The sequence below is a fragment of the Mirounga angustirostris genome, unplaced genomic scaffold, assembly GCF_029215605.1.
Source record: "Mirounga angustirostris isolate CCGP_5_RB_7025 unplaced genomic scaffold, mMirAng1.0.hap1 SCAF_6, whole genome shotgun sequence".
In the NCBI taxonomy this organism is placed as follows: domain Eukaryota; kingdom Metazoa; phylum Chordata; class Mammalia; order Carnivora; family Phocidae; genus Mirounga; species Mirounga angustirostris.
The window spans coordinates 138,622,167-138,649,674 of NW_026991714.1; the positions used below are offsets into that span (position 1 = coordinate 138,622,167).

The 27,508-nt window shown below is 50.4% G+C and overlaps 1 protein-coding gene across 1 annotated transcript in view; it reads left to right on the forward strand.

Moving 5' to 3' along the window:
- Window positions 1–298: 298 nt before the first annotated feature.
- VWA2 (von Willebrand factor A domain containing 2) overlaps window positions 299–27,508 on the forward strand; it is a 37,478-nt gene continuing 10,268 nt past the window's right edge. Inside the window, exons 1-7 of the mRNA XM_054508400.2 lie at window positions 299–350; window positions 4,715–4,789; window positions 6,326–6,459; window positions 12,994–13,103; window positions 21,431–21,625; window positions 25,472–25,605; window positions 26,200–26,332. Coding sequence (XP_054364375.1) covers window positions 299–350; window positions 4,715–4,789; window positions 6,326–6,459; window positions 12,994–13,103; window positions 21,431–21,625; window positions 25,472–25,605; window positions 26,200–26,332 — 833 coding nt within the window. The remainder of the gene's footprint in view (window positions 351–4,714; window positions 4,790–6,325; window positions 6,460–12,993; window positions 13,104–21,430; window positions 21,626–25,471; window positions 25,606–26,199; window positions 26,333–27,508) is intronic.

A 27,508-nucleotide genomic window follows, 5' to 3' on the forward strand; every position in this document is an offset into this window, starting at 1 on the left:
GCAGAGCATACCTTCCTGGAGTCTGTGAAGGAGCTGTGGGGGTGGGGGGATGGGTGTCCGGGAAAGATGTTAGACCATCCTTTGAAACAAAGTCATTGGAGCAAAGTCTCCCATGACTTTTAGGGAGTTTGGGTGTTTTTCTGGCTAATAAGCTTATTATGGCAAGGAGGAGCCTCTAGGGTCATCTTTGTGCCCTCAAAAAGGCTGAGTAGTTTTCTTCTCATTTGGGGGTGACTTGGGGTACACAGGGTTAATTGCTGATGCTTTTTTTCCTGTCCTGCCCTATAGTTATATCAACATGCCCTCTTTCCTGTTGTTGGAAGTCCTCTTCATTTTCCTGTTTTCTGGAGGTAAGCATTTTTGGTCAGGGGTAAGGTGTTGAGGGGTTTGGTTTGCTTCACATCATGTCAATTTTAACTTCTAACGGTCTCTCAAATACATCTGCAACTCTCTACTCCATGGCCACCTGCCTAGTGTGAGCCCTATCATCTCATGCTTGGACCACTGCAGTAGTCTCCCGATTGGTCTCCCTGGGTCCACCTGGTTCTGCTCCAGCCCATTGTGCACAGAACAGTCATTTCAAAATGCAAATCTGGGGTGCTGGGCAGCTCAGTTGGCTAGGTGTCTGATTCTTGATTTTGCCTGAGGTCATTTCAGTTTTGTGAGATTGAGCCCCACATTGGGCTCCGCACTCAGTGGGAAATCTGCTGGAGATTCTCTCTCTCCCTCTCCCTCTGCCCTCTGCCCACCCCCAAGCTCTCTCTGAAATAAAAAAATAAATCTTTAAAAAAAAAACCAATGCAAATCTGATCATGCCGGGACCCCTCTCCACCCCTACCCCCTGCCTAGATTTTTTTTTAATTTACTTGAGAGAGAGAGCGTTCGAGAGTGAGCAGCCGGGAGGCTCAGAGGGAGAGGGAGAAGCAGGCTCCCTGCTGAGCAGGGAGCCCAATGTGGGGCTCCATCTCAGGACCTGAGATCATGACCTGAACAGAAGGCAGCTGCTTAACTGCCTGAGCCACCCAGGCGCCCCTTGCCTAAAATTTTTTTTTTTTAAAGATTTTATTTATTTATTTGAGAGAGAGAGAATGAGAGAGCACATGAGAGGGGGGAGGGTCAGAGGGAGAAGCAGGCTTCCCGCTGAGCAGGGAGCCTGATGCGGGACTCGATCCCGGGACTCCAGGATCATGACCCTAGCCGAAGGCAGTCGCTTAACCAACTGAGCCACCCAGGCGCCCTGCCTAAAATTTTTAAATGATACCTCATTGCTCTTAAGAGACCTTGCTTATCAGACCTCAGGCCTCAAAGTGCCCTCTTGGTACTCTCTCTCTCTGCGCCAAAGACGACATTCCTCCAAATCCCGCCCAGCCCCCTTGCTCCCTCCCTGCCTAGGGGTTCTCACAGGTGACCCCTCTGCCTAGATCACCCCCTCACACAATACTGCCACCCCGGTAAACTCCTACTCATCCGTCAGCAGCCAGCACAGCTCCTCCAGGTCCCCCAGGTGAGGTCAGTGCCCTTAATACCTGTAGCCCCAGGCACCTCTGCTATGTAGTACTTGTGTGTGAATTTTTAAAAACTTAGCGTCCATCTTCTGTACCAGATAGAAGCTCCACAAGAAAGAGATCCTACATATTGTGTATTCACCACTGTATAATCTTGGCGCCCAGCACCAGGCCTGGCACACAGAAGTGTTCCAGAAGTGTATAGATGAACGAATAACGGAGAAAATCAACTCTGTTTTTACTCCTCTCCCAAATTCTAGCCTTGTTAAAATGAGGTGGTAGAAAGGAAACAGAGTGTCTTGCAGGTTGCTGTCCCACAAGTAAGAACAAGTGGACAGGGTGTCCGGCCGCCCAAGTCTAGCTCAGGATCCTCTTGTGGTCTGTGAGCCTCCGCTGTGTTGAATCCTGCCGCCACCTGCCTGTTCCCTGGCGCCTGGGGAGATAAGAGAGGCTGGAAGAAGGTGGGTGGTTGCCCCTAGCCCCCCTCTCTAAGCCATGTGGGTAGATGGTGTAACATAGTAGCTTCGTGGTCAGGGGACTGAGGAGCAATGAGATATGTTTGGGGACAAGACCTGAGGGAGGTCCCCGGAGGCTTGGGCACAGCCCAGGTTCTGCTCTAGCTCATTGCAGAACTTCGCCTTCTGTAGCCCTGTCCAGTTTACAGAGCACTTGACCTGACCATTCCTGGGTTGGACGGATGAGGCAGGGGAGGCCCGGTGAGGCTTGTGACTTGCCCAGGGTCGCACAGCTGTTGTCTTCTGACTTCTGGGCTGGCCTCACCACTGGGGGCTCCTCTGAGGGAGGAGAAAGTACAGGAATCATCTGACTAGGCCTCTGCTCTTTTATCTGTAAAGTGAAAGGGTTTGACTAGATTAGTGATTCTCACCCTGCCCACTCCTTAGCCCCACCCAGAGGAGGAACCAACAGTCACACATTCATCAGCTCTCTGTTCTGTAGGGGAAGCTCTGCACCATCCTGAGGTGACCTTGTAGGGGAGCAGAGGGGACGTCACCTAAGGCACAAGGAGGGCTCATCTGAAGCCTGGCACCTGCCGTTAACAGCTGAGCACACGGTATAGAAAGACACATTCGCAGAGTGACATCTTTAGTGAGTGGTTTCTGGTCCCAGCCTTCCCCTCAGGGGGAGGCTGCTGGCCTGTCTCCAGCTGGGGAATTTGCTGGTGAGACTTGTAAAAAGGACCAGTGTTTTTCTGGGGTTTTTTTGTAGGGCTTTGGAGATTCCTTGGCTCCTGGGCCCTTCTTAGTCCTCCATGGGCTTACTCAGGAAACCTTAGTGCTTACGTGCGGTGCACAGAGGGCTGTACTAGGCTTTGAGAGGCTGGCTGGAGATGTTCCTGCCCCGGGAGCTTCTAGAGCAGCTGGGCCTATGGGAGCAGCTCAGCATGATGGGCGGGGGCAGCCGGCTGCACGGGTAGGCAAGACCTTGCTCTGGGAACGCAGTGAAGCAGAGAGCTTCTGTGTTCTGGAAGACCAATTTGCTGAATTATTGAGTGAATTTTCGGGTTTTGAACCATTGCCCAGCCTCTGTCCCAACATGCCATTTTTTATGCGAGTGGAAGGGTCTTTTTCTCCCTGCAAACCCAGTCTGCGGTCTTTATTTGTAGTTTGTCTTGTTTCTACCTCTGGTGGCAAAACCGCAGTGGCAGACGGTCAGATTTTTGTCCCATACTCTTGTCTGCGGGGCTAATGGCTGGTTCAGCATTTTGGCCAAGAACCATCCTCTGTGAGTCGAGATTGAGGGAAGGGCCTATCCGGTGAGCAGAAACCGTCCGCTGGAAGGTTAGGTGGGGAGAACTGGGAGCTACGTTAGTTTGCACTGGCGAGTAGTGAGTGGAGAGGAGCCAGAGAAGATGGGGCTGGGGCGAGCCCAGGGGTGGCTGACTAAGGGGGTGTGTGTCGCAAGCAAGAGGCATCCCCACCCGACCCTGACTTTTTCCTTTGGTTTCTCCCTCCTAATGACTTTCCTGGCAGTCACAGATCCCCTTGGGCCCAATGTACCTGCCTGGCGTGATTCCCCGCCCCCACTCCCCGTTACCCCCTTTCCCAACAGCCCCCCCCACCTTCCTTCATCTGCCCCCTGCCTGGCCTGCTCCCCTGCTCTGCCCACCTCACTGTATTTCCTCCGTGCTTACCCACCGCCCGTGGATATTTATAAAGCTTCTGCGCGTGGACTTCTGCCGGTAGCCATCAATCGAGTGCACTTGGCTTTTCAGAATAGCCTTCCAGGTGGCACCCTCATGGCCTTTAGGACTTCCATCACGATTGGCTCGTGTTCAGCAGTCTGGGGCTTCCTTGGCATGTTACCCCTGCTCTCAAGAGTTTACTTTTTAAACGTACCATCATTACCATTTTACTGGACATCATATAAGAGAATGAAAGATATATTCACGAACTTCCTATCCGAAAACTTCTTAGCCCTTGTTCATATTAATTGCACTGAACAAATTTATCAGCGTTTACTCCTAGCCCTGTCTTTCTGGATATTTGTTATCTCCACCATTCCTCCATCACAAGTAACCCTGAAAGGAGAGTCCTGATGTACCTTTTCCCTTCTCTAAAATTGTTCTTCCTTCGAATCCCTTCCCCAGGTGCCACACCACAGGGGCAAAGGCTGTAAGCTGCTTTATGACTCTTCATTCATTTGGCCAAATTGTTTTCTAAAAGGGTTCTACCAGTTTTCAGGGCCACCACTGGGAAGGTTTTTCTGCTTTGATCTTTCCCCATTTACATTTAAATGAAGAAGCTGGTCGTTTAATTTCGCAGTTAAAAGGGTATCTTATTGTTTGGGTTAAAAACATTTTGTCACCTGTTCAGACATTTTCCCTTGTGCTTGTCTGTGAATTGTATGTTTATATCCAAGGTTAATTTTTATAGCAAGGTGCTGCACTCCGGAGGGGCACCCAGTTGTTATGCCTAACCAGGGGCAAAACTCATCAGAATCCCAGGCTCTCTGAATCCCCCTCTATGTATATTTTTAATTTTTTGCTTCAAAATACCCAAATTTAAATACAAAGATACCTGATGAAGCAATTGGAGGGGTTTCTGGTGATTTTTGAGATGCAACGTCCTTAAATTCCTCCACATTCCAGTTTTCCCTTTCACTACCTATTGGTTCTGGTCACATAATGTGGACAAAGACTCCTCCCCTCTCTGCTTTGTGATGACTGCTTTTGGTGTCTTCTCTCCTAGTACGCCAGTCTCATCCTCTTCAGGAAGTCCACGTAAGCAGGGAGACCATTGGGAAGATTTCAGCGGCTAACAAAAGTAAGCCTATGTGTCAGTCAACCTTCTAGACCCCCATGTTGGCCTCTGCCTGACTCCAGAATGTTCCTGCCCCACTCCCATCTTCCTTTCACACTGTGGCCAGGTCATTTTTCCCCAACAGGCCTGACCTAGGTCTCCATCCTGGGTGAAAACCTTGGGTAAATCCTTGTTGCTGAATTTCTGGGTGTTGCTCGGGAGTCCTCTGCTATGTGACCACCATCTCCCCAACCAGCCTCATCTCCCTCCATGTTCCTTCGTCTTCCACCCTTTTCAGCATCCACTCCACCTGCTCAAGCCACCCCAGCCTGTTCCCAGAGACCCTGTGTGTCCCTCCTTCCCTCTCCCGTGAAATCCCCCTCAGTCACTGCCTTCTGGGTGGTGCCTTCTCGCTGGTGCTTCTCTGACTTCCACTCTCCTACATCCTGACGGTGAGGTGGTGGGATGCGGATTCTGTAGCTAGACAGCCTGAGTTTGCTTCCCAGCTCCACCGCTTACTCGTACTTTGGCCTTAGGAAGGTTACTGAATTGCCCTGTGTCCTTCTTCCTCATCTCTCCACTGGGAGTAAAAACCATACATCTATTTAGGGGTGGGGTGGGGAGCTAGGGAGCTGATCGCTAAAGGGTCTAGGGTTTCTTTTTGAGGTGATGGAAAATGTCCTAATATGACTGTGGCAAGGATGGAATGTATCTGTGAATATACTAAAAGCCACTGAATTATATATTTTACTCTATTATTTTTTTAAATTTTTTTTTTTTTTTTGGAGAGAATGCGTGCATGAGTTGGGGAGGGGCAGAGGGAGAGGAAGAGAGAGCATCCCAAGCAGGCTCCACACTCAGAGCAGAGCCCAGCACGGGGCCCGGTCTCAACAGCCCTGAGATCATGACTGGAGCTGAAATCAAGATGTTTAACCGAGCCACCCAGTGCCCCCTGAATTGTATACTTTAAATGGATGAATTCTTTCGTATGTGAATTGTATCTCAATAAACCTGTTAAAAAATTAAAAAATAGCTGTCTATCTTAGGGTGGTTATAAGAATTAGCACATACAAAGTGTCGGAGACAGTGCATGGCATGTAGGGAAGGCACAGTCAGTGCTATCCTCGCTTGAACTCTGGGGTCATGCAGCCTCATGCACCAGGGTATCTGGCTGGATCCTGGACTAGATCGTGGCCCCCAAGGGCTGGGACCAAGGCTCTTCGGTATCCCTCACTGGCCCAGTAGCCTGTCCTCTTAGGGCTCCATTCGCGTTGTTGAGTTAGACTCCTCCAGTATTACAAAGACTTCCACACAAGGGCCTGTTGGTGAGCTTTGTGCCCACTGGGGGGGGCGGGCGGGGGAGTGTACTTCCTGCTGCAGAGGAGAGCGCCTCTGGCTGGGACCTTCTCCTGTGGTGTTTTCACCCATGTGCTAAGAAGAGCAGCAACCTGATCCACCCCAGGGTTGTTTCTGCCTCCACTCTGCTTCAGGAGGGAGACCCTCTGGGGACCAGAGGGCAGGGAAGCGGGCTGTCACCCACTGTGTTCCGCTCTCCCCTAGTGATGCAGTGCTCGGCAGCAGTGGACGTCCTGTTTCTGATAGACGGATCGCACAGTGTCGGGAAGGGGAGCTTTGAAAGGTCTAAGCACTTTGCCATCATGGTCTGTGACGCTCTGGACATCAACCCTGAGAGGGTGAGTGCAAGTCTTGTCATCTTTGTATTAGGGCATCTTTGGTTGCAAGTGACAGAAATCCAGTTCTAAGCAGAAGAGGACATTTACGGGGCGCCTGGGTGGCCCAGTGGGTTGGGCATCTGCTTGAGTCGCGGTCTCAGGGTCAGAGACTGAGCCCGCCTCGGGGGCTGGGGATTCTCCCTCTCCCTCTGCCCCTTCCCCGGCTCGCGAGTGCCCACACTCTCTCTTTCTCTCTCTCTAAAAAAATAAATAACTCTTTAAAAAAAAGAAGAGGACATTCACTGGCTCGTGGAACAGGAAGACCAAGGGGGTGGGTCCTGGTTCTAGGCATGGCAGGATCTAAGGGCTCATTCCATCAGTTTTGTGTTCCTTGGTTGGCTTCCTTCCCACGCAGGCTTTCCTTACATGGAAAATTTGCCCCGCACTGCCCCTCAAGCCAGTGATCCCAGTTAAAAGAAAGTGGGTTTCTCTCCCTGAACACGCGGCAGAAGGTCTCAGGGAGGGCTCCCACTGGGCAGGTGTAGGTCACATGACAATCCCTTGACCAATCCCCGTAGTCAGAGGGGAAAGAGGATCTGGCCAAGTGTGAGTCATGGGCTGATCCACGTTCTCGGTTCCCCACTAGGGAGAGGTGTTCATGGAACAGTGGAAAAGGGAAAGCATACTGACAGACAAAAACTCTACCTCGCAAGACCAGAGTCTCAATATGAAGTGCAGCTCCCACCCCGTATGTTCACTTGAGAGGAGCTCCTCCTGCCTGAGTGAATCCAGCCAGTTTCTTCATTTCTTGCTCTTCCTGGCTCTGGAGAGCCGCTCTTAAATAGCAGCAGATTGTGACTCTCGCTGCTGACTGTGGCTCTCGCTGCTAAAAGGGGCTTCTTGGGACAACCCAGTAGAAAAATGGGCAAGGAACACAGTTCCCAGAAATTGAAACACAAATGGCCCTTAGACAGCCTCACCCACTGTAACAGCACAACTCCCACCGAAATACCATTTTCACCTACTGGATTAGCAAAAATCCGGTTTGGTGACTTGCCCCGGTGGCAGATCTGTAGAAATGGGTTTGCACTGATGGTGGGAGTATAACCTGGTGCAACCTCTAGGAAGGGAATCTGGCAGCGTCTGTCCAAATTACAAAGGCCTGGGCCCTGTGACTCAAGAATTCCACCCCAAGGAATTTATTCTGCAGATACTCCCACAGATACAAAATACCACACAGTTACTCCTTGCAGAGTTGTTTACGATCGTAAAAGATTTCAGGTAATCCAAACACCCATTCACAGGGGACAGGCGAATTCATTAGGGTGCATTCATAAGGGAAACACGGGGCAGCTGTAGAAAGTGAATGGGGAAGCGCTCTTGGATGGAGGGGCCTCAACCCAGATGAGAGTGAAAAGGTGTATGGTAAATGGTATATGTAATGTGTTACTTTTTATGAAAAAGGGCGGTAAAAAGTCTATGTTTGTACTTGGAGAGATCTGTAAAGAGGCTAAGAGCAGTGATCTGCTGTCGAGAGCGAGGCCAGGAACTGAGCAGATGGGGTGCAAATCCAGGAGGAGACTCATCCGTTTTACTTTTTTTTATACTGGATGGATTTTGAACCATGTGAACCTACTCAAAAATCAAAATCTAAGAAGGGTGTTTTGGTCTGAGAAGCCATACTTAACTTGAATTAGAGACTACTTGCAAACAGGTTGCAGAAGGAAGTGGTTTTCTAAGATGACATTCCTGGGTTAATCCCAGAAAAACCTCTAGGACTGAAGAGCAAAAGTGGCTTTTAATGAAAGCCAGATTTTCTCCAGAATGGCAGGTAATTTGAGGAGAGTGAGCACATTGCCCTGGACCGCAGGCCGTCCGGCACGGCCATCCAAAGACACCGTAGCAGAAACCATTCCACCTGGGCTTGAGCCGCCTGGACGTTCCACCTGTGAAGCCATCGCAGGTCCTCCGAGGGCCAGGGCCAAGGACTGCTGAGTCCCCACCTTCTGCACAGGGTCCTGCTTTTCAAGGGAGGTGTTTCCCCCATGAAGTTTCATGAGTTATTTATGGAGAAAGAGCCATAAAGATCGAACGTTTGATGTTGGCACTGAGGTAGTGCGTGTCCTGAAATGGGTGGCCTGGAGGCCCCAGAGGATGGTAGGCTGGGAGAGAAGAGCTGTGTGGATTATTGGTGAACATTTTACAGATGAAGAAACAGGCTCAGAGAGGCTAAGTAACTGCCTGGGGTCACACAGTAAGCGGAGGACACAGCTAAGTGTGGAAGGATTGGGGCTCTAGCCGCTCAGCTCAGGACCTGTTCCATTAGGACCCTTGTCCCTCCCTGTGGGTGGTTCCTGGGTCAGAATGAGGTGACCCTCAGAAGTCACACCCTGTCACATGGCAAATGGATAGCTGGCATGGTGGCACTGTGTGTGTGTGTGTAAGGGGTGGGTGCTGATGGAACTCAGCGTCTGCCGAGAGGGTAAGAAAACTTCAGGGCTGGTGCAAGTCAACCACAGGTCCCCAGAGTTCAGGGAATTAAAACCCGGTGTTGCCAGACCACATCTAAAATATGGCATTATGTTCCAGAGGCTGATTTTTAGGTTAGAAATTGGCAAACCAGGCGGTACCCACCCCAAAGAGCCAGAACAGTGAGAGCCCTGGAAACTTCCATAGATGAGGGAAGCTGATTATCACGTTCAGGTGAAAGAAGGTGCAGAGTGGCTGTATTTCATTCAGACAGAATCTGGGCATTCAGAGGGCGCTGTTTGGGCTGGACCTGAGAAAAACTTTCTCGCAGCAAGACTCTTTGAGCAAGGGGGTTGGCGGTGCGGTCTGTTTCAGTGAGCGAGTGAGCATGTGGACCTCGAGCCGCTCAGACTTGCTGGGATGCTAGCAAAGGGTGTTTGCAGGAGAGCCGTTGAAGACGGTTCGATCTGATTTGTGCTTCAGGCTTTCTGCTTTTGCTGCTGCGTTTCTCTGACTCCTTATTCCTCCATGTGCAAGGGATCTGCGCCTTATTTTACTTTCTAAAACTTTAGCTTTCAGGTCGCTGTAAGTTAAGGCTTGTCATGGATGCTTCGTTGTGGAGGTGGATGGAAGGTGTTTGAAGCCTTCCTCCCAGCAATTAAAAGCCGAGTTCGCTTCCTGGCTCTAATGCAGTGATTGCAGCGGAGACCAGAGCGATTATAGAGCGGCGAGCAATCTGGGCAGGCTCGCTCCTGAGCATACAGTAAACCAAAGATAAAAGGCAACTGCTTTGCTCCCAAACCACCAATTACATTGAATGCCTTAACCACTGACTCAAGCTATTTCCATCTTGTTTTGTTTTGATGTTGTAGCCTTCCTGTTTGATTCGAGTAAATACACCCAGCTGCTGCTGGTCTCAAGGGAGTTGTTTTTTAACCAAGTAATCATTCACATGGTTCAATTAAAACACATTCAATGCCGAGTGTCCCTACTCACATTTTCCATCTGCCCAGTTTTCCTATCTGCTTGCTTTTTTAAAAAAGATCTATTATTTATTTATTTGCGAGAGGGAGCGTGCACACACGCTTGGTAGGGAGAGGCAGAGGGAGAGGAAGAGCGAGTCTCAAGTGTACTCCATGCTGAGCATGTGGCCCGATGCCGGGCTCAATCCCATGACCCTGAGATCACATCCAGAGCCGAAACCCAGGAGTCGGACATGTAACCGACTGCACCACCCAGGCGCCCCCATCCCTACCTGCTTCCATGAGCATCCTTCCGGAATCGCTTCATGCAAACAAAGCAATATGAGGTATATCATGCTATATGCACTGTTCCATCCCTCGCCTTTTCCTCTTCATGTTATCTTGGAAGTCTTTCTTTTTTTTTTTTTTTTTAAAGATTTTATTTATTTATTTGAGACAGAGAGAATGAGAGACAGAGAGCACGAGAGGGAGGAGGGTCAGAGGGAGAAGCAGACTCCCCGCCGAGCAGGGAGCCCGATGCGGGACTCGATCCAGGGACTCCAGGATCATGACCTGAGCCGAAGGCAGTCGCTTAACCAACTGAGCCACCCAGGCGCCCTTGGAAGTCTTTCCATATCTAGGTATATAGGTAACCTGGCCTTAATATAGATCTATATTATTTTTTACTAACGTTCCATCATAAGGATTTCCTGAGGATTAATTAACCAATCCCTTACTGACAGACATTTGATATTACAAATACACTGTAGGCTCATAAATCCATTATCTCACACATATGGAAGTATATCTGTAGGATAAATTCCCTATGTAATTGTAACTTTTTATTTTAAGATTATTTATTTATTTATTTATTTGAGAGAGAGAGTGAGAGAGCACGAGCTGGGGGTTGGGGAGAAGAGGGAGAAGCAGACTCCCCACTTAGCAGGGAGCCCGATGCGGGACTCTATCCCAGGACCCCGGGATCATGACCTGAGATGAAGGCAGATGCTGAGCCACCCAGGTGCCCCTGCAATTGTAACTTTCAATAATATCTGACAAAGTGCTCTCCGTGGATGCAGTAACATTTATGTTCTTACCAGAAATGTTTGCGAACTTGCTAGTTTCCCCTGCAAACATTGTATTTAGCTTTTTGCTACATCTCTGTGTGGTACAGTTAAGCATCTTTTCTCATACTAAAGAGACATTTGTATTTCCTGTGTGATCACTTTGCCCATTTTTCTATTGTGTTGTTGGTCTTTTACATGTGAATTCCTAGACACTCTTTACATATTGGGAAAACTAACCCTGTGCCTCTGACTTGAGCTGCAAACAACGTTTCTGTTTGTCTTCATTTTTTTTTTTTTAAGATTTTATTTATTTATTTGACAGACACACAGCGAGAGAGGGAACATAAGCAGGGGGGGAGTGGGAGAGGGAGAAGCAGGCTCCCCGCTGAGCAGAGAGCCCGATGTGGGGCTCGATCCCAGGACCCTGGGATCATGACCTGAGCTGAAGGCAGACACTTAACCAACTGAGCCACCCAGGCATCCCAGAACTTTTCTTTATGTAGTCACATTTATCAACCTTTTCCTTTATGGCTTCTGGATTTCAAGGCACAGTAAGGTCTTTTTCCACTTTGAAGTTATGAAGACATTCAAGTTTTCTTCTAGAACTTTCATGGTTACATTCTTACACGTGTAAATCTTGAATCCATTTGTGATTGATCCTCTATTTTGTAGGTGGCTGTTCAGTTGTCCCAGTATCACTTACTGACTGACCATCTTTCCCCCACTAATTGGAGATGCCACCTTGATCACAAGCTGACTTCAAAGGAGATTTCCAAAGGGTTGTTCCTCAGAATCTCCTGAGCTTCTCTACTGCTGTTTTCCAGTGTCCATCTTCCACACACGCACACCTAAGACTTAAATTTCTTTCTACTGAAGATGCTCACCAGCTCCTCCTTAGAACTTCCTGTTAAAGCAAGATCTGCTGGGCTGTGCTCATTGGGAGCAGACGCAGCTGGCCCGGTGGGGCTGAGCGCTTTGATGGTCTCCAAAGCACCAAACCTGTTCAGGGATCAGCAGTGAAGGAGTTCAAGTAGTAGGTAAAAGACAGCCTCATTGCTGAAATATGAATCACTTGGCCTCTTTGCAATCTTGGCCAGAATTGGGGTTAGTTAAGAGCATAGTAGCAAGAATGCAGTTTCTCCAGGGGTTTTGGAGAGCCAATGATTGGGTACAGGGCGTGGGCCCTCGAGAGGAGGCCTAAATGTGTATAGCCTTTTCTGCTCGAGACAGGCTAGTGTCCTAAGGGCCCAGAAAGTGACTTTATTCAGTTTCCCTTCTCCGGTTTTGGAAGGCGTTGGAGTTTTTCAAATGGCCTCCTGAATGAGGAGGCCAAGTCTGTTTGGAATCACCCGTGGCTCTGACTCCTTCCCCTGCGGAGGCCCTTCAGCTCCAGTGTTGCATGTCCTCCAGTGGGACTCCGGTCAGGAGAGCTGGCCTTTCCCCAGCGTGGCAGGAGCAGGCCTGGAAGGACCGCCCATTCACTTCTGCGGCGCCCTGGGGCTGGGTCGGCAGCATGCTGCTGCAGGCCCGCGCTGGCTAAGAAGGCAAGCCATGTAACTGAGGCTTAGTGAGCGCCGGAGGCACCAAGTCCAACGGCCCGGTTCCCCTTCTCACTAGCCCTGGGCCAGATCCGTGTCCTCTCTGCGTTTTAGTTTCTCCAGCAGCTGCGTGAGAATTGATGGCGCTCTGTGGGTTAAATGAAATAATGAGATTGCTGAAAACAGTGCCTGCACCTGGGAGGCCTTTGGAAGTGTGACCAGAGACCCTGCCCTAGAGATGCTCACAGCCCAGCCGGGAGAGCTGCCAGAATGTGGGCTGAGAAGTTTGAACTGGTGGTTGTCAGTACGGCACATTGGCAGATTCACTGTTTCCTTCCAGATGCTCCTCCTGGCCTTTGGAACCTTCTTTCAGGGACACTGGAGAAAGCCTTGGTACTGGTATTTGTTGAGTGGGCAGGAGGCAGGGTCATTCACCTTTCTCGTCCTTTCTTGTCCCTTAGGAATGTTTGTGACTTGACCTCGCTCTCAGACCCCTGGGCCCTCTGTCTCCTACTGCAGGTCAGAGTGGGAGCACTCCAGTTCAGTTCCGCTCCTCGTCTGGAATTCCGCTTGGATTCATTTTCATCCCAACAGGAAGTGAAGGCAAAAATCAAGAGGATGGTCTTCAAGTATGTATGATCAGATGCTGCCATGGTTAGGATGAGGCCAGGGGCTCTTAAGATCGCTCCCTAGAAGGGTGTGATTGGCCCGAGGGAGGGCTGTGGTTTGGCTTCCGGAACCCCAGCTGTGCACAGTCTGTAATGAGAATTCCCTTCTCAAGACTGCTCCTTATTATTACATAACAGTGTCCCAGGTGGGAACTTACATGCAAGTTAAAAAAGAAAGTCTGTTTGCTGCTATTGTGTGGAGTTGCCAGTTAACCTGGTACCAAGTGGCTAGTGAAGGTTGAGACCCGTCAAGAGCATGGGGTGGTGGGAAGAACTCTGGCTCTTTCTCCCAGTTCTTTCCCTGGTCACCACTGTGGCTGGGACGGCTCGCCATACTTCTTGTAGCCTCGTTTTTGTCTTCTAGAAAGAGTCCGTGTTCCTCTGTTATTAAGAATGCGTTAAAATTTTCTGAATAGCTATTCATGTTGATTATCCTCCAGTGTGACTCTGTTCTGGAGAGCTCATGCACATACATGCCCTATAAATTATGTATGTAGTAGGGTCGTAACATTATTCACATCACGAGTCAGCTGATGTGTGTGTATATGCAAATATGCATATGTAAATGTACAAATATTTTGTGTATGTTTTATATACATGTCTATTATATACACACATATCTTTATGTATATGAAAGCGTGTTATATATGCATGCTACACACACGCGTTCACAAACCCACACAGAAGAAGCCTTTCCTTCCACTCTGATCTCTGGATCCTCTGTGGTGTCTGCGGCCCTTTTTGTGCGTGTGCCCAGTGAAGTCCCACTGATGTCCCACTGATGTCCGTGGTCCCAGCCCTTTATAGCCAGCCACCAACTTCAGTTGCAAAGGCCCTAGACTCTGCGGCCCTTTTCCCAGTCACGGGCCTCTGTATGTCTGCCAGTGCCCTCAAGAAGCCCGCACCCCCACACTGGGCACAGCAGGAACTTTGGGGGCCCTATAGGTACCCTATACGTACCCCCAGTGGCTTCATCTCAGGCTATTTATCCCAGCCCAGGGGTGCCCTGAGCAGAATGAGAGGCGAGTCGAATGCAAGAAAGTACAAGGGAGGGCACCTGGGTGGCTCAGTTGGTTAGGTGTCTGCCTTCGGCTCAGGTCATGATCCTGGAGTCCCGGGATCGAGTCCCGCATCGGGCTCCCTGCTCGGCAGGGAGTCTGCTTCTCCCCCTGACCCTCCTGCCTCTCATGCTCTCTGTCTCTCATTCTCTCTCTCTCAAATAAATAAATAAAATCTTTTAAAAAAAAAAAGAAAGTACAAGGGAAAAGAGCACATGGAAATGTGTGTTAAAAATGACGTTAGTGTGCACTGGTCTTTCCTAGGTCTTTGGAGCCTTCTACCCTTCCAAGAATGGTTTCCTATCGAGAAACAGTCTTGGGCTCCGATACCCAGAGCAGCCCTTGTTAAAGTGAGATCTTTGGTCAGAAGGTCTGGGTCGGAGTTGCCTAGGGTGTGTGTCAAAAATGCAGGTGCTGTGGTTCCCTCCCAGACCTAATGAATCCCTCTCTGGGCTTAGGATACTTAGATACTAGATACTTAGGATCTGTACTTTTGAAAGGTCTCTGCCACTGCCTCCCTGCCCTATGATTATTATGCACATTAGCCTTTTATTTATTTATTTTTTTTTTAAAAGATTTTTTATTTTATTTATTTGACAGAGAGAGACACAGCAAGAGAGGGAACACAAGCAGGGGGAGTGGGAGAGGGAGAAGCAGGCTTCCCGCCGAGCAGGGAGCCTGATGCGGGACTCGATCCCAGGACCCCGGGATCATGACCTGAGCTGAAGGCAGTCGCTTAACCAACTGAGCCACCCAGGCGCCCTGCACATTAGCCTTTTAAAAGCACCTTACTGACATAATTTAAATACCATAAAGATCACACACTTAATAGGGACAGTTCAGGGATTTTGAGTATTTTCCAGAGTTATGCAACATTACTGTAATCTAATTTTAGAACATTTTCATCATCCCAACGAGAAACCTTGTAAACAGACATTTCTCCAGAAAAGATACTTAAATGGTCAATAAGCACTTGAAACGATGTTCAGTGTCCTTAGTCATTAAGGAAATGCACATCAAAACTGTAGTGAGCTCCCACTTCACACCCATCAGCAAGGCTAAGATAAATGACAGACAGTAGCAAGTGTCAGCAGGGACATGGAGAAATTGGAACCCTCATGCACCAAATGGTGCAGCAGCTTTGGAAACAGTCTGGCTGGTAAACACACTTACCATATGACCCAACGACTCTATTCCGAATGAAGTGAAAATGTATGCCCCTAGAAAAGCTTGTATACTGATGTTCAGAGTAGCATTGTTTATAAGTGCCAAAAAATGAAAACAACACAAATGGCTAGTGAGTGAATAGATAAACCAAATGTGGTATATCCAAACAATGGAATATTATTCAGCCATAAAAAGGAAGGATGACGTGATTCATGCCCCAACGTGGATCAACCTTGAAAATAGGATGCTCAGTGAAAGAAGCCAGACACAGAAGACCACATGTTGTATGATTTCATTTATATGAAATGTCTGGAATAGGCAAATCTGTGGAGACAGAAGCAGATTAGTCACTCCCAGGGGTGGTGAGGAGGGGGAATAGGGAGTGATTGCTAATGGGTGTAGGGCTTCTTTTGGGGGCAATGAAAATGTTTTGGACTTAGTGGGGATGGTTGCACAACTCTGTGAATATACTAAAAAACCAGGGATGGGTGTCTGGGTGGCTCAGTTGGTTAAGCGACTGCCTTCAGCTCAGGTCATGATCCTGGAGTCCCAGGATTGAGTCCCGCATTGGGCTCCCTGCTCAGCAGGGAGTCTGCTTCTCCCTCTGACCCTCCCCCCTCTCATGCTCTATCTCATTCTCTCTCTCAAATAAATAAATAAAAATCTAAAAAAATAAATAATCAGGGAAAGGGTGAATTTTATGGTATATGAAGTGTATATCATTATTGATATAACATTTTATTACAGAAACATCTTTGTACCCATTATATGCATGTTAACACTGGCAGAAGAAAAAGTAACCTGTTGGTTTAAGTTTAGGACTGAAAGTGAAAAATTGGGTGACTTTGATTCCATCATCTGGCCCCGCTGTCTTCTGAAAACTAAGCAAATTGCAGCAAATTGGTTCAAAAAGGCACTTTATAGATCATCAGTATCTGTTCCAGCCCGTTATTTTATGGAAGAGACTACTGAGGCTGAGAAGGAACAGGTGACTTGGCCAGGACCACAGAGGCGAGGGGCTCATCCAGTAGACCCCACCCAGCTGTCCTTTTCCACCTCTTTCCACCCTCCCCTCCCCTCTCACCCCTTAAAGAGTTGGTTGACCCTCCTCTCAGCTGTGTTGAAAGTCCTAATGAAGGGCTTGAGAGTATTATTCACAACATAGGAAGTCCAGAGACTCAGTAAGAAGGTGCCAGATGAGGACACGGTGGGTGGAGAAAGAAGCCTCTTCATGTGTCTGAACAAGGTCAGCTCTTCTTACCGGGCTGTGTGTGGTTAATGCTCGTGTGTCCTAGGATGACTATAAGAGGTAGCAAACAAGGCAGGGAGGCAGTAACTAATTTTTTGGCCACAGTTGCAGGGTCGCTGAGGACACTAAATATTAAGATGTTGTTATTAATCAGTACAGAGGAATGTTGGCTGAGTGGGAGTGATGACCTCTCCAGGACTCTACCCTTTTTCTGCAGTGAAATTTTAAAGGCTGGACTGATTGGGACAGCTCTACCCAAACCCCCCAATACTTGCCTTTTTAGACCACAGTGATCCCCTGAAAGTGTGTTTTGAGATGGCTAAGGAACCGTCCTGCCAACCCCTTGTCTCTGCTTTGCAAAAAGAAGTTTAAAAAATACTGCAATCAAGTATTGCACCCCGTGATAGCATAAAATCAGATAGAGCATGGCCAGCCAAATCTCTGAAAGACCAGAGCTCCTGGCCAACTGGCTCTGCAGTCTCCCTCAGTCATTTCCCTAATCTCCCAAGAACGCAACTCTGATTTTCTGTGATTGCATTTTTTTTGGACCCCATGCATAGCTTTATCAGAGTTTTACTGTATTTAGATAGCTCTCCAGAAATAGCACCACTTCACCTTAGCACAGAGCCTTTTTCAAGCCACAGGTAACATTCAAAGATAGCTTTTAGAGGAGTTATAATTACAAAGCATTTGTTTTTTAACTTATTATTTCGTGTGGGTTTTTTTTTTTTTTTTGCATAAAGCTGCATTATTTTTCATGTTGATCCTTTTTAATGGTTATATAATAACCCAATGAATTGAACTATCATAGTATATTAAATCATTCTTCTAAAAGGATACATTTACACTGATTCTAAGATTTTTGTCTATTGATTAAAAAAAGAGAGGGAAAAAAACACCTGTAATCAAACCCCTCTACCTACAGTGAGTTTTCTGATGAATTATTTTTCAGAATCTGTTCCGTAGATTACCTGCATCAGACTCCCTGGGGCAGAGGAAGCTGATTTGAAATGTAGACTCTCAGCCTGGTCACACACCCACCACCAATTTGGAGTCTCTGGTGATGGGATCTGAGAATCTCCATTATTCTGCCTCCCAAGAGATTTTTAAACTCATTGGAATTTGAGACTAACTCAAAAGATAAACTTCTTGGAATAGGACCGTTAGTTTATCATGGTAACTATCACTGATGGAGTCCTTACTAGGTACTAGGAGGCACTGGGTGCAGCACTTAATCCTCACTACTGTTACTTTCCCTACTTAACAGGGAAGGAAACTGAGTTTCAGGTTAAGTAACTTTTTTAGTTTACTTGGCTAATAAATTTCAGATCTAATATTTGAGCCCCAATGGCTCTGGAGCCCGTGTTCTTTTTTTTTTTTTTTTTTTTAAAGATTTTATTTATTTATCTGAGAGAGAGAATGAGAGAGAGGGAGAGTATGAGAGGGGGGAGGGTCAGAGGGAGAAGCAGACTCCCCGCCGAGCAGGGAGCCCGATGCGGGACTCGATCCCGGGCCTCCAGGATCATGACCTGAGCCGAAGGCAGTCGCTCAACCAACTGAGCCACCCAGGAGCCCCGAGCCCGTGTTCTTAACCCACTTGAGTGGCAAAATGTTTAGATTCTGGAACCCCACCCCACCCCTGCCAAAAAAGGTCCATGCATTGCAATCACAACTCCCCGAGACAGTAGTCAGTCTGTGAGCCTTTACTTTCAATCTGGTTTAGTCCCGTTCGAGAGGAATTGGAAAAATTTCGGAGAGACTCTGGCCTCAGACCTTCATTGTCTGGAGTCAGACTGTGAGTTAGAAATGCTCTACAGAGTAAGGACCACAGAGGTGGCAGGGTTTTTCCTCATTTCCCAGAGTTCAGAAGTCTTTAGGGATCTCACCTCGCCTGCAGAGAGTTCCAGTGGGAAAGGCGGGTTAAGGAGCAGAAGTGGAGAAGACAGATAGCACAGGCATTTGTGTGCTGAGTAATAGGAAGGGCAGACTCCCCACAGGCCAGTACAGTTGGGAGCCTGGGCTTCCATGTCTTTGACATTTGATTTCTCTCTACCCACATCCAGGAGGCTCATAGGGCACACTGCCAGGGGCATGAAGGCCCAGGGAGCTCCATGGTCACTCCTTGGCTTTTGATGAACAGAGAGTGTTGTGACCATTCGGGTAGAATAGTCTGGAGCAGGGGTCAGCAAACTTTTTCAGTGAAGAGCCATCAAGGAAATACTTCAGGCTTTGCCGGCCATGTGGTCTCTGCATAGACAGTACATAATTGAATGGGCATGGCTGTTTCCCAGTGAAATTTTATCTATAACAACTGGCAGTAGACCAGATTTGGCCCACAGGTTGTAATTTGCCAACCCCTGGAGAGAGAAAGACCACTGGCTTTGGAATCGGCCTGTTTAAACTCCAGTTCTGACCTCCACTAGCTGGGTGAGAGGCAGGTGACTTGAATGGCTGTATGACGTTATGGTTAAGAACCTGGGTTCTGGAGGTGGAGGGCCCAGGGTTCAAGTCCTGCCTCCACATTCATGAGCTGTGTGACCTTCGATAAGGCCTTTCCCTGAACTCCCCGTATCTCAGAGAGCTATGGTGAGAATTATTGGAGCTTAGCACCTGCACACACACACACCAAAACAAAACAAAAAAAACATGGTCGTGCCTGTCACATGAGAAGTGCTCTGGAAATACTAGCATTTAGTATTACTGTCCCTTGGGCTGGAGTTTCCTCATCTGTTAAATGAGGATATTATTAGCACCTTTTACCATAGTTGGAAGGATTACATTAAGTTACAGGAGTAGGTGAAATATTTGGCATGAAGTGGAAACTCAGCGTGAGTATTATCCTTTAGAAACGGGAAACAGTTTGCCTTTCCAGGAACCTTAGAGGAAGATTTCACACACACACGAGCTTTGGTAAAGGTGGCAGTCTTCTCGGAAGTCAAAATCCTCTTGGTTGTCCTCAGTATCTCATGTGCGACCCAGCAGAGCATGAAGAAGGTTGGGGGTACTTGGTGTGCTCTGTTCCCCTTGGATAAGCCCCTTGCCCAAGCCAGGCTCTGCTCACTAGACCCAGGACTTGGCTGATGGTGTTCCCCAGTGTCTTTGTTCACACCCTTTCCCCTGATTGGGGTGGCCTCTTCCTCTCCTAATCCATGGACCCACCAAGACCCCATGAGACACTTTCCCTGCTGAGGAGCCTGTTCCTTACAGCTCTTCCCCACAGTGAAGCCCTCCTCAGAACTCTCATTCATTGTCATCCTTTGATTGATAATTATTATTTGCTGGTAGGTCTGTTTCTTCAGCTAGACCAATAGTTTGTTGAGGGCTGGGGTCATGTTATGCTTCCTGGTCTCCCTCTCACTATCTTCCCTTTAGAGAGTCCACAGTAAACACCAGTGGGCTGAAAACTGGCTTTCTAATTGATGCAGATGCTGATATATAGTAGACAAAGAGTCTTTATTCTGGGAGCTATCCACTCTTGTGACGTTTATTAACTTAATGGAGCTCCACAAAGAGAATTGCCCTTAAAGAGCTCACTTAGGACAGAAAGCAGTAAAAGTAAAGAATATTCTGGGCCTGGTCCATAAATCCTTCCAAGCACACTCCTCCCCGCTCTTCCGTCACCTCTCTGCTGAATGGAGAGGTCTTTGAGGACCGAGAGAAAGAGGGAACCACTAAATGAAAGGAGCCTAGAGGGATCTCTGAGGAGCCTCTTGGAGGAGAACAGAGCAGGAGAGATGCCCGGGCAGGAGGGCCACGTCGGGCTTGCATGAGAACGGAGCGTTTTCAGCATTGCGTTTCAAAACTGTACACACATTCACACGTGAACACACACAGGCATTCACACACATACACAGATTGGCCGTGCCTCCCGTCCCTTGGATGTTTGCACATTAGAAGAATCACCGTAGGGCCCTCTGGGAGGCAGGCATTGCCTTCACTGACGCTCAGTGTGATCTGAGAATAATTGTGCACCCCCAAATCTACAGTCTGTGATTAGCACTTCAGAACGACGATCTAACAGTTTTCTCCGTGTGTATAGTTAATATCCGCCGGGATTCCATCAGCCTCAACGCTGTTTTTCATGTCGGTGTTGCCTCCCACTGAAAGGTTTGGCCTAAAACCCATTGTAGGGAATCGCCATTTTCTGCCCACTTGACTCTCAGAGCCGGCAGTTCTCCCCCACCCACCGCCCCAGGATGTGAGCGTCCTACTGTAAGATTTCATTCCAAGCTCCTCTAACGAGGCTGTGGTGAGGTGGGACCGCTGTAACGTCCCCTGATCTGGAAGTCGTCCATCAGTTCAGCCTTGCAGCACCCAACCCTGAGCTGGAAAGCGGGCCAGGAAGGCCTGATCGCAGACGTGACCCCCCTCAGGCCCTCCGATCACTCTTACGGATGCACACGGTGTTCTTTAGCTCAGTGACCTGCTCCCCCCGACCCCGCGCCCCCCCCCCACCCCCCGCCGTAACAAGAAGGGAATGATACAGATAGGGGGAGGCGGGAGGTGGGTGTTAGAGATGCACACAATGAGGGTTGTCAGCCCTGAGCGGTCACCGGAGGCGGGGGTGGGCACGGGAAGACAGTCAAAAGACGTGCCCAGAGAATGACTCTATCACGTAACACAACAGAAGTGTGCGGGGTGAGCCTTCAGTCCACGGGAAAAGTGCATTTCTACTCTCCAGTGTGGTTCAGGGGGTGAGAAAGTGCACGTCCCGTGCTGCAATTGTCACTTGGGGCCCCTGCTGGGAGAGCGCGGCTGTCACGTCTGTGGGTGACTGACGCCCAGCCTTGTTTCCTCCTCCCCTGTGAGCTCAGAGGAGGGCGCACAGACACAGGCCTCGCCCTGAAATACCTTCTGCGCAAGGGGTTCCCCGGGGGCAGAAACGCCTCCGTGCCCCAGATCCTGGTCGTCGCCACTGACGGGCGGTCCCAAGGGCAGGTGGCGCTGCCCGCCGAGCAGCTGAAGGAAAGAGGCGTCACCATATTTGCCGTCGGGGTCCGGTTTCCGAGGTAAGAGCCCGGGTGGCGCTGGGTCGCCCTGCAGACTGTGGAGACTCTTCACAGCCACGGGGCGGGAGGGGATCCGGCCCAACCACCCTGGTGCTTCCCGGGCTCTGTCTTTTCCTCACTCTCTACGTCGGGCCGGAGCGCAGGGAGCTCGAGTCTGAGAGTGCGCGTTGTCTCTAGTCCGAGTACCGGCTTGTCAGCGCCAGAAACCTGACTCAGATTCTCTGGGGCGGAAATGGAAAGCCACGGACTCCTCGGGTGGGGGGTCCCCTGGGGCGAGCAGGAGCCAGGGCCTTGAACGCCGTGAAGACCCTTTCTGTCCTCCGCACGCATCTGCCGTTCCCTCAGCCTGGCCCTCAGAGCGACCTGGAACGTGGCTGCGGGCAGTGCCCAGCTCCACCCCGGAGAGAAAAGACTCCCGTTTGCCGATTCCAGTTGAATAATCCAAGAAAGGCTTCTCATTAGCTTGAGTCACAGACCCACTCCCGAGGCCAGGAGGCCAGGAGAGCTCCTGTGACGGGCTGCTCTTCTCTCCAGACGCTGGGAGGTGCTCTCCACGGGTCCTCACTGCTCCCAACCTTAAAATTGGAGGTGCCTCTGTGGGCCCCTCGTTGTCGTGGGTATTGAGTGAAATGACTCTGGTCCTGGTACTGTGCCCGCACATAGAAGTCTCTTTATTAACTTGAGTACATTTTCGATTCTCTCAGTCAATAGATACGCCAGATGCTATTCTAAGTTCTCGGGATGCAGAGACAGTACCAGGTGCCTGCCCTTCACGGAGTTTCCATTCTAGGAAAGGAACTAGATGATAGATGAGTGAATAAACAAGTAATGTCCTTTCAGGTGGAAATAAAGTGCAAAAGAGAAAAAGTAAGGGAGGAGGTTAACAGAGTGATGGGCATTAGCGAGCCCCGCTATTTTAGAGGAGTTGACTTCTGAGCAGAAACTTGAGTGAAAGGAGTAGCAAGCCTTCCAGACAGCAGGGAAAAGAACAGGCTAGGCAGGCGGGTGGCAAGCACAAAGGCCCTGAGGCAGTAGCTAGCTTAGTGTGTCCGCCAGGGAGTGTCTGGAAGGCGCAAACAAGGGGTGGATTACAAGAAATGGGGCAGAAGAGGTAGGTGGGAGTCAGGTCTAGAGACTGTGGGTCAGAGTCAAGACTTGAGAGTTTATTGCGAGTAGATTGGGAAGTCTTTCGATGACTTCGAGCTGGGAAATGACACGTATCAGCTTACTGTTTTACAAGATGACACTGCCTGCCAGGTAGAGAATAGAGGTGGAAGGAGAAGCAATTTTGGGGGACGTGGGGCATCGAGTCAGGCAGTCTTTGGAGCTGCTCACACAAGAGGTAACGGTGGCGTGTAGTGGGGAAGCACTGGGAGCCACTGAAGAATGGTCGGACCAAGGGTCTGTTCTGAAGGCAGAGCCTCAGAGTGGCCTCTGAATGGAATGTGGAAGGAAGAGTCAAGGATTTGGGGTTGAGCCCCACAGGGAAAGGGGGTGTTGTTTCCTGAGATGGGGAGGACTGGGGAAGAATCAGGGAAGCAGAGTTCTGTTTCAGACCCAAGTTTGAGGTGCAGATGGGTCAAAAGCTGAGTCAGCAGCTGGATGTTGGAGTCCGGGGCACAAGAGAGAGGATAGACAGAGACCTTGTACTTGAGGATGGCATTTATTGCCTGAGGATCGCCTAGGGGGTGAGTGCAGAGAGGGAAGACCCCCACGGACCAGCATGTGCAGTACCAAGGGGACATTCCGGGCCACGTCCTGGTGGTGCTGACAGTCGTCACCACTGTCACCGTGCTGTTGTCTGTTACTGGTGGCGAGACCGCCTTACCATGGGCTCTTTGTGTGTCCTCACACGTGAGGAGATAAACCCGGTGAGAGAGGAGACGAGGGTGTTGCTTCCTGGCTCACCAACCACCCCCCCACCCCCCCACCCCCCGCACGGTGCTGAATAGACTACCGTGCACATCACAGCTGCCCAGTTTGTTGGTGAGGCTGGAGCCTCCCAGATGGTGGAAATCCGTGGCCAGTTCTGGGCTTTCTTCTCTAGCTGCTATAGGAGCAGTGCTTCTCAGACCGTCTGTGGCGGGGGTCCAGTTTGCCTTGCTTTGTGTGTTAATCCATTGTGGCCTGAGACTTTAGAGAAATACAATACAAATGAACTACTAGGAAAGTAAAATAAAAAACAAAGACCGGGACGCCTGGGTGGCTCAGTCGGTTAAGCGGCTGCCTTCGGCCCAGGTCATGATCCCAGGGTCCTGGGATCGAGTCCCATATCGGGCTCCTTGCTCAGTAGGGAACCTGCTTCTCCCTCTCTCTCCCTCTGCTTGTGCTCTGTCAAATAAATAAAATCTTAAAAAAAAAAAACAAAAAAAAAACAAAGACCCTGAGCTCAAAAGTTGACTATCTGATTCAAGCAAACCGAAAAGGACTCCATCAAGTTGCTGTACAGCTAGGTTCTGAGTGTTCACTCAGTGTCTGTGCTTGTCTGGTTCTGGACGAGGGTGAAACAATATGGCGGCCTACACCGGCCCACACACCACACTTTGAGTGCCCCTCACGTAGAGGACTCGAGAAGCCCTGGGTCAGGATAGGGGACACTGCTCAGCCACAGGAACCGTCTGAGGAAGCCCATTGGGTTTCCAGGCCCTCCTGACTCCTCTCACCCAACTGCTGGTCAAAGGCCGGGTCACTGTTGACCAGTGGTTCTCAAAGTGTGTTTCCTGGACCAGCGGCATCAGCAAGTGAGAACATGTTGGGAACATACACGATCGGGCCCTACCCCATTGAATCCAGAACTCTGGGGCGAGGTGCCTCCATCGGCAGTTTTATCTGGCCCTCAGTGATTCTGATGCCCCCCAAAGTTTGACAGCCATTGCTGTGGGCAGGGTGAGGCTCTGTATGGGATCAAACACCTGCCTCTTTCCTCCTGGTCGTATTCATGGAGCCCCTTCCCTGATGGTTCTCAGCTCTGCCTTTTGTGAAAATGTGCTGCTGGGCTGGGAGAGTGGCCCTCTGAACGCGCCCCCCCCGCCCCCCCCCCCCCCCCCCCCGTGCGTGCCAGGTCCTGTCCTCATCCTGGAGGGAAGGTCTGGCTTCCATGGCTTCAGAGGGGAATGGGGAGTTTTACATTAAGTGAATTTTAGAGATAAATGAAGTTTCGGCCACAATGCCAAACCTTGGTTGGTTTGGATGAATTTCTGATGGGCAGGATTCCAAACGCATTACTGACTACCCTGTCTTCTCAGAAAGCTTTCTCAGCATCATTTAACGCTTTCTTCACGGCCCAGGTTATCATGCCCCTCGCCATTTCTGTCTTGGGCCCTAAGAGCAGTGCCCTCTGGCTCTCAAAGTGTGCTGGCTCCTTCCTCCACACAGCCTCACGTTGCTGGCCTTTGAGTTCGTACGTCCCCTGTCTCTCATTCTTCAGGATTTTTCTCTGTCACAAGCTGGCCTTGTTTGTTCTTGTCTTGCCACCACGCACAACCACCTTCCTTCATTTCCTTTCTGCTTATACTCTTCTCATCGGCTCTGGGTGACGCGGCCAGACCACTGCATCCGTGAGGACCGTGTCTCCAGTAAAAGCTGCTGGATCTGAGGGGGAGGCTTTCCTCCGAGGGAGTTGGTGAATCTGGCAGGCACATGTTAGGACCCATGCTTGAGCATCCTCGGGGTCTTGCTCTGCTTCACTTCTGGACCATATCTGCAGCCTGGCTGGACTCTGGAGCGGTGGGGTCGTGTTGCTGTCTGCAAGGAGCCCATGGTGCAGGGTGTATGGTGTAGGATGGGCGGGAGGGCGGGGGGTGGGCACGGAGCGGCTCTCACTTCTCCGCTGGGGCCTGGGGACAGGTGGGAGGAGCTGCACACGCTGGCCAGCGAGCCGAGGGAGCAGCACGTGCTCACGGCCGAGCAGGCAGAGGATGCCACCAACGGTCTGTTAAGTACCCTCAGCAAGGCTGCTGTCTGCACCTTTGCCTCTCCAGGTAAGGCCTTCCAGGCTGGGAAGGAGGGGTCTTGCCCTTGGTGCAAGTGGGGTGGGGACGGTTCCCCGAGGCTGGAGGTCAAGAGGCTCCCCAGGCAGGTGGAAGGCAAGAGGAATGGGGTCTAGCAGCTTGGGCGCCGGGGTGCTCTGCTCTCCCGACCTCTCTGTGTCGGGCCCTGTGGGCTTTCTCAGCTGGGAACCCTGAGCTTGTGTCTGGGGGATAGAGGGGCCCAGGTTTGGGGCCCAGATCTAGGCGTCCCCTGTGCCTCTCCCCTTCTCAGGGGGAAGAGGCATTCAGCTCCCCAACATGGTCAGCTTCAGCTGGGGTGAGGTCTCTGCATTCCTGGTTGTCATCGTCAGGGTCTACCCAGGAGCATGTTATGTAAAAAGAACACACATGTGCAAGGATGTAAAAGCTGTGTGCGGAGGAAATGCTCAGAGCCCGGCCACCTGGCCAGTGCTGAGCAGGGGCCCTGCCCCGGTGTGCTCTGCCCTGCAAGAGGCAGAGGGTGGCCAGGGTCGAGGGTGATGGAACCATGGCTGGGGGGAGGAGGCATAACCCTGTCTTCTCCATCGGTGTGCCCTGCGGACACAGACTGCAAGGTCCAGCCTCACCCCTGTGAGCGCAAGACGCTAGAGACGGTCAGGGAGCTTGTCGGCAGTGCCCCGTGCTGGAGAGGATCGCGGGGGACCGAAGCCGTGCTGGCGGCGCTCTGTCCCTTCTCCAGGTTTGTCCTCGTGGTCTGGGGTCAGAGCCGGGGGGCATGTCTGGGTGGAGATGGAGGCTCACGTGCTGCAGGGAGAACAGCTGTTTGGGGTCTTGGCCACGGAGTGTGACAGGGATCAGACCTGGGAGGGAGACAGGGACAGAGTTGAGGGGTCACAGGGAGGGTCACAGCGACACAGTGGCAGAGTTTTGTAGACACACTGCCCAGGTGCCCGTAGTGAGCGAGGGTGACAGGGTCACAGCTGTTCTGGAAGGCTCATAGATGAGGCAAAGCCAGTCTCTATAGGGCTGTGGTCTGGACTTGGGATGGTGGTCTGGTAATTTGGTTCCTCTGAATAGTAGTTTCCATATTTACGGGGCTGAGCGAGGCAGAAGGCTTAAGGTGTTGGTTGAATTCCAGCTGGGGAGGCCATGGGGGAATGCAGTGCTCATCAGAGCTGAGCTCAGGCATTCTAGAGCACCTGCTGCTCAGTGGTCAGCCATTTTTTCAAAAATTCCTGGACTGTCCCTTGGCCCTTTATCCAGACTTCCTGCAGGACAGCAGGTCAGCAACTGGTGATCCCATCCTCTTGCCTTTCCTGGAGAGCCAGGGGTAACGTTTGAGCCAGCTGCATCTTTGCCCCTCGGCCTGCTCTCGGTGATGAGCTCAGGAGACACAGCAAAGAAATGGATTGGCTGAGAAGCCACGAGCCATCGTGCTGGGCTGATGGGGAGTCCAAAGACTGTCTTGGCAGGGAAGGGCCGTGCCCTGCACATGGGGCAGAGGAAATAGGGCTGTGGCAGAGGCCGCTAGAGGCCCTCTTCAGAACCCAAGCTTCCAAGTGAAAGGAGGCAGTTTGTTTCCGACTGAACGTGTTCCGAGTGCCCGCTCTGAGTCAAGCAGCGTGCAGTGAGGAGACAGGTACAGATGCTTCCCCCAAGAAGCTCAGGGTCCAGAAGGGGCGTTGGACAAGAAGACCAGTGACCACCGTCAGGTGTCTCAGGTGCCAGGATGGGGCCTGTCCTCCCTGGGACATCATGGAGAAGGGGCTGCTTGAACCGTCTTGAAAGATGGGGGAACCCAGTGGCACCAGGCAGAGGCGTTTAGAGTTGGGAGCCCCAGGAGAGGCTGATGGGTAAGGTACACTTCATGGCTTTGTGCTCAGATTCTGGAGTCAGGCTGCTGAACTTCTAATTC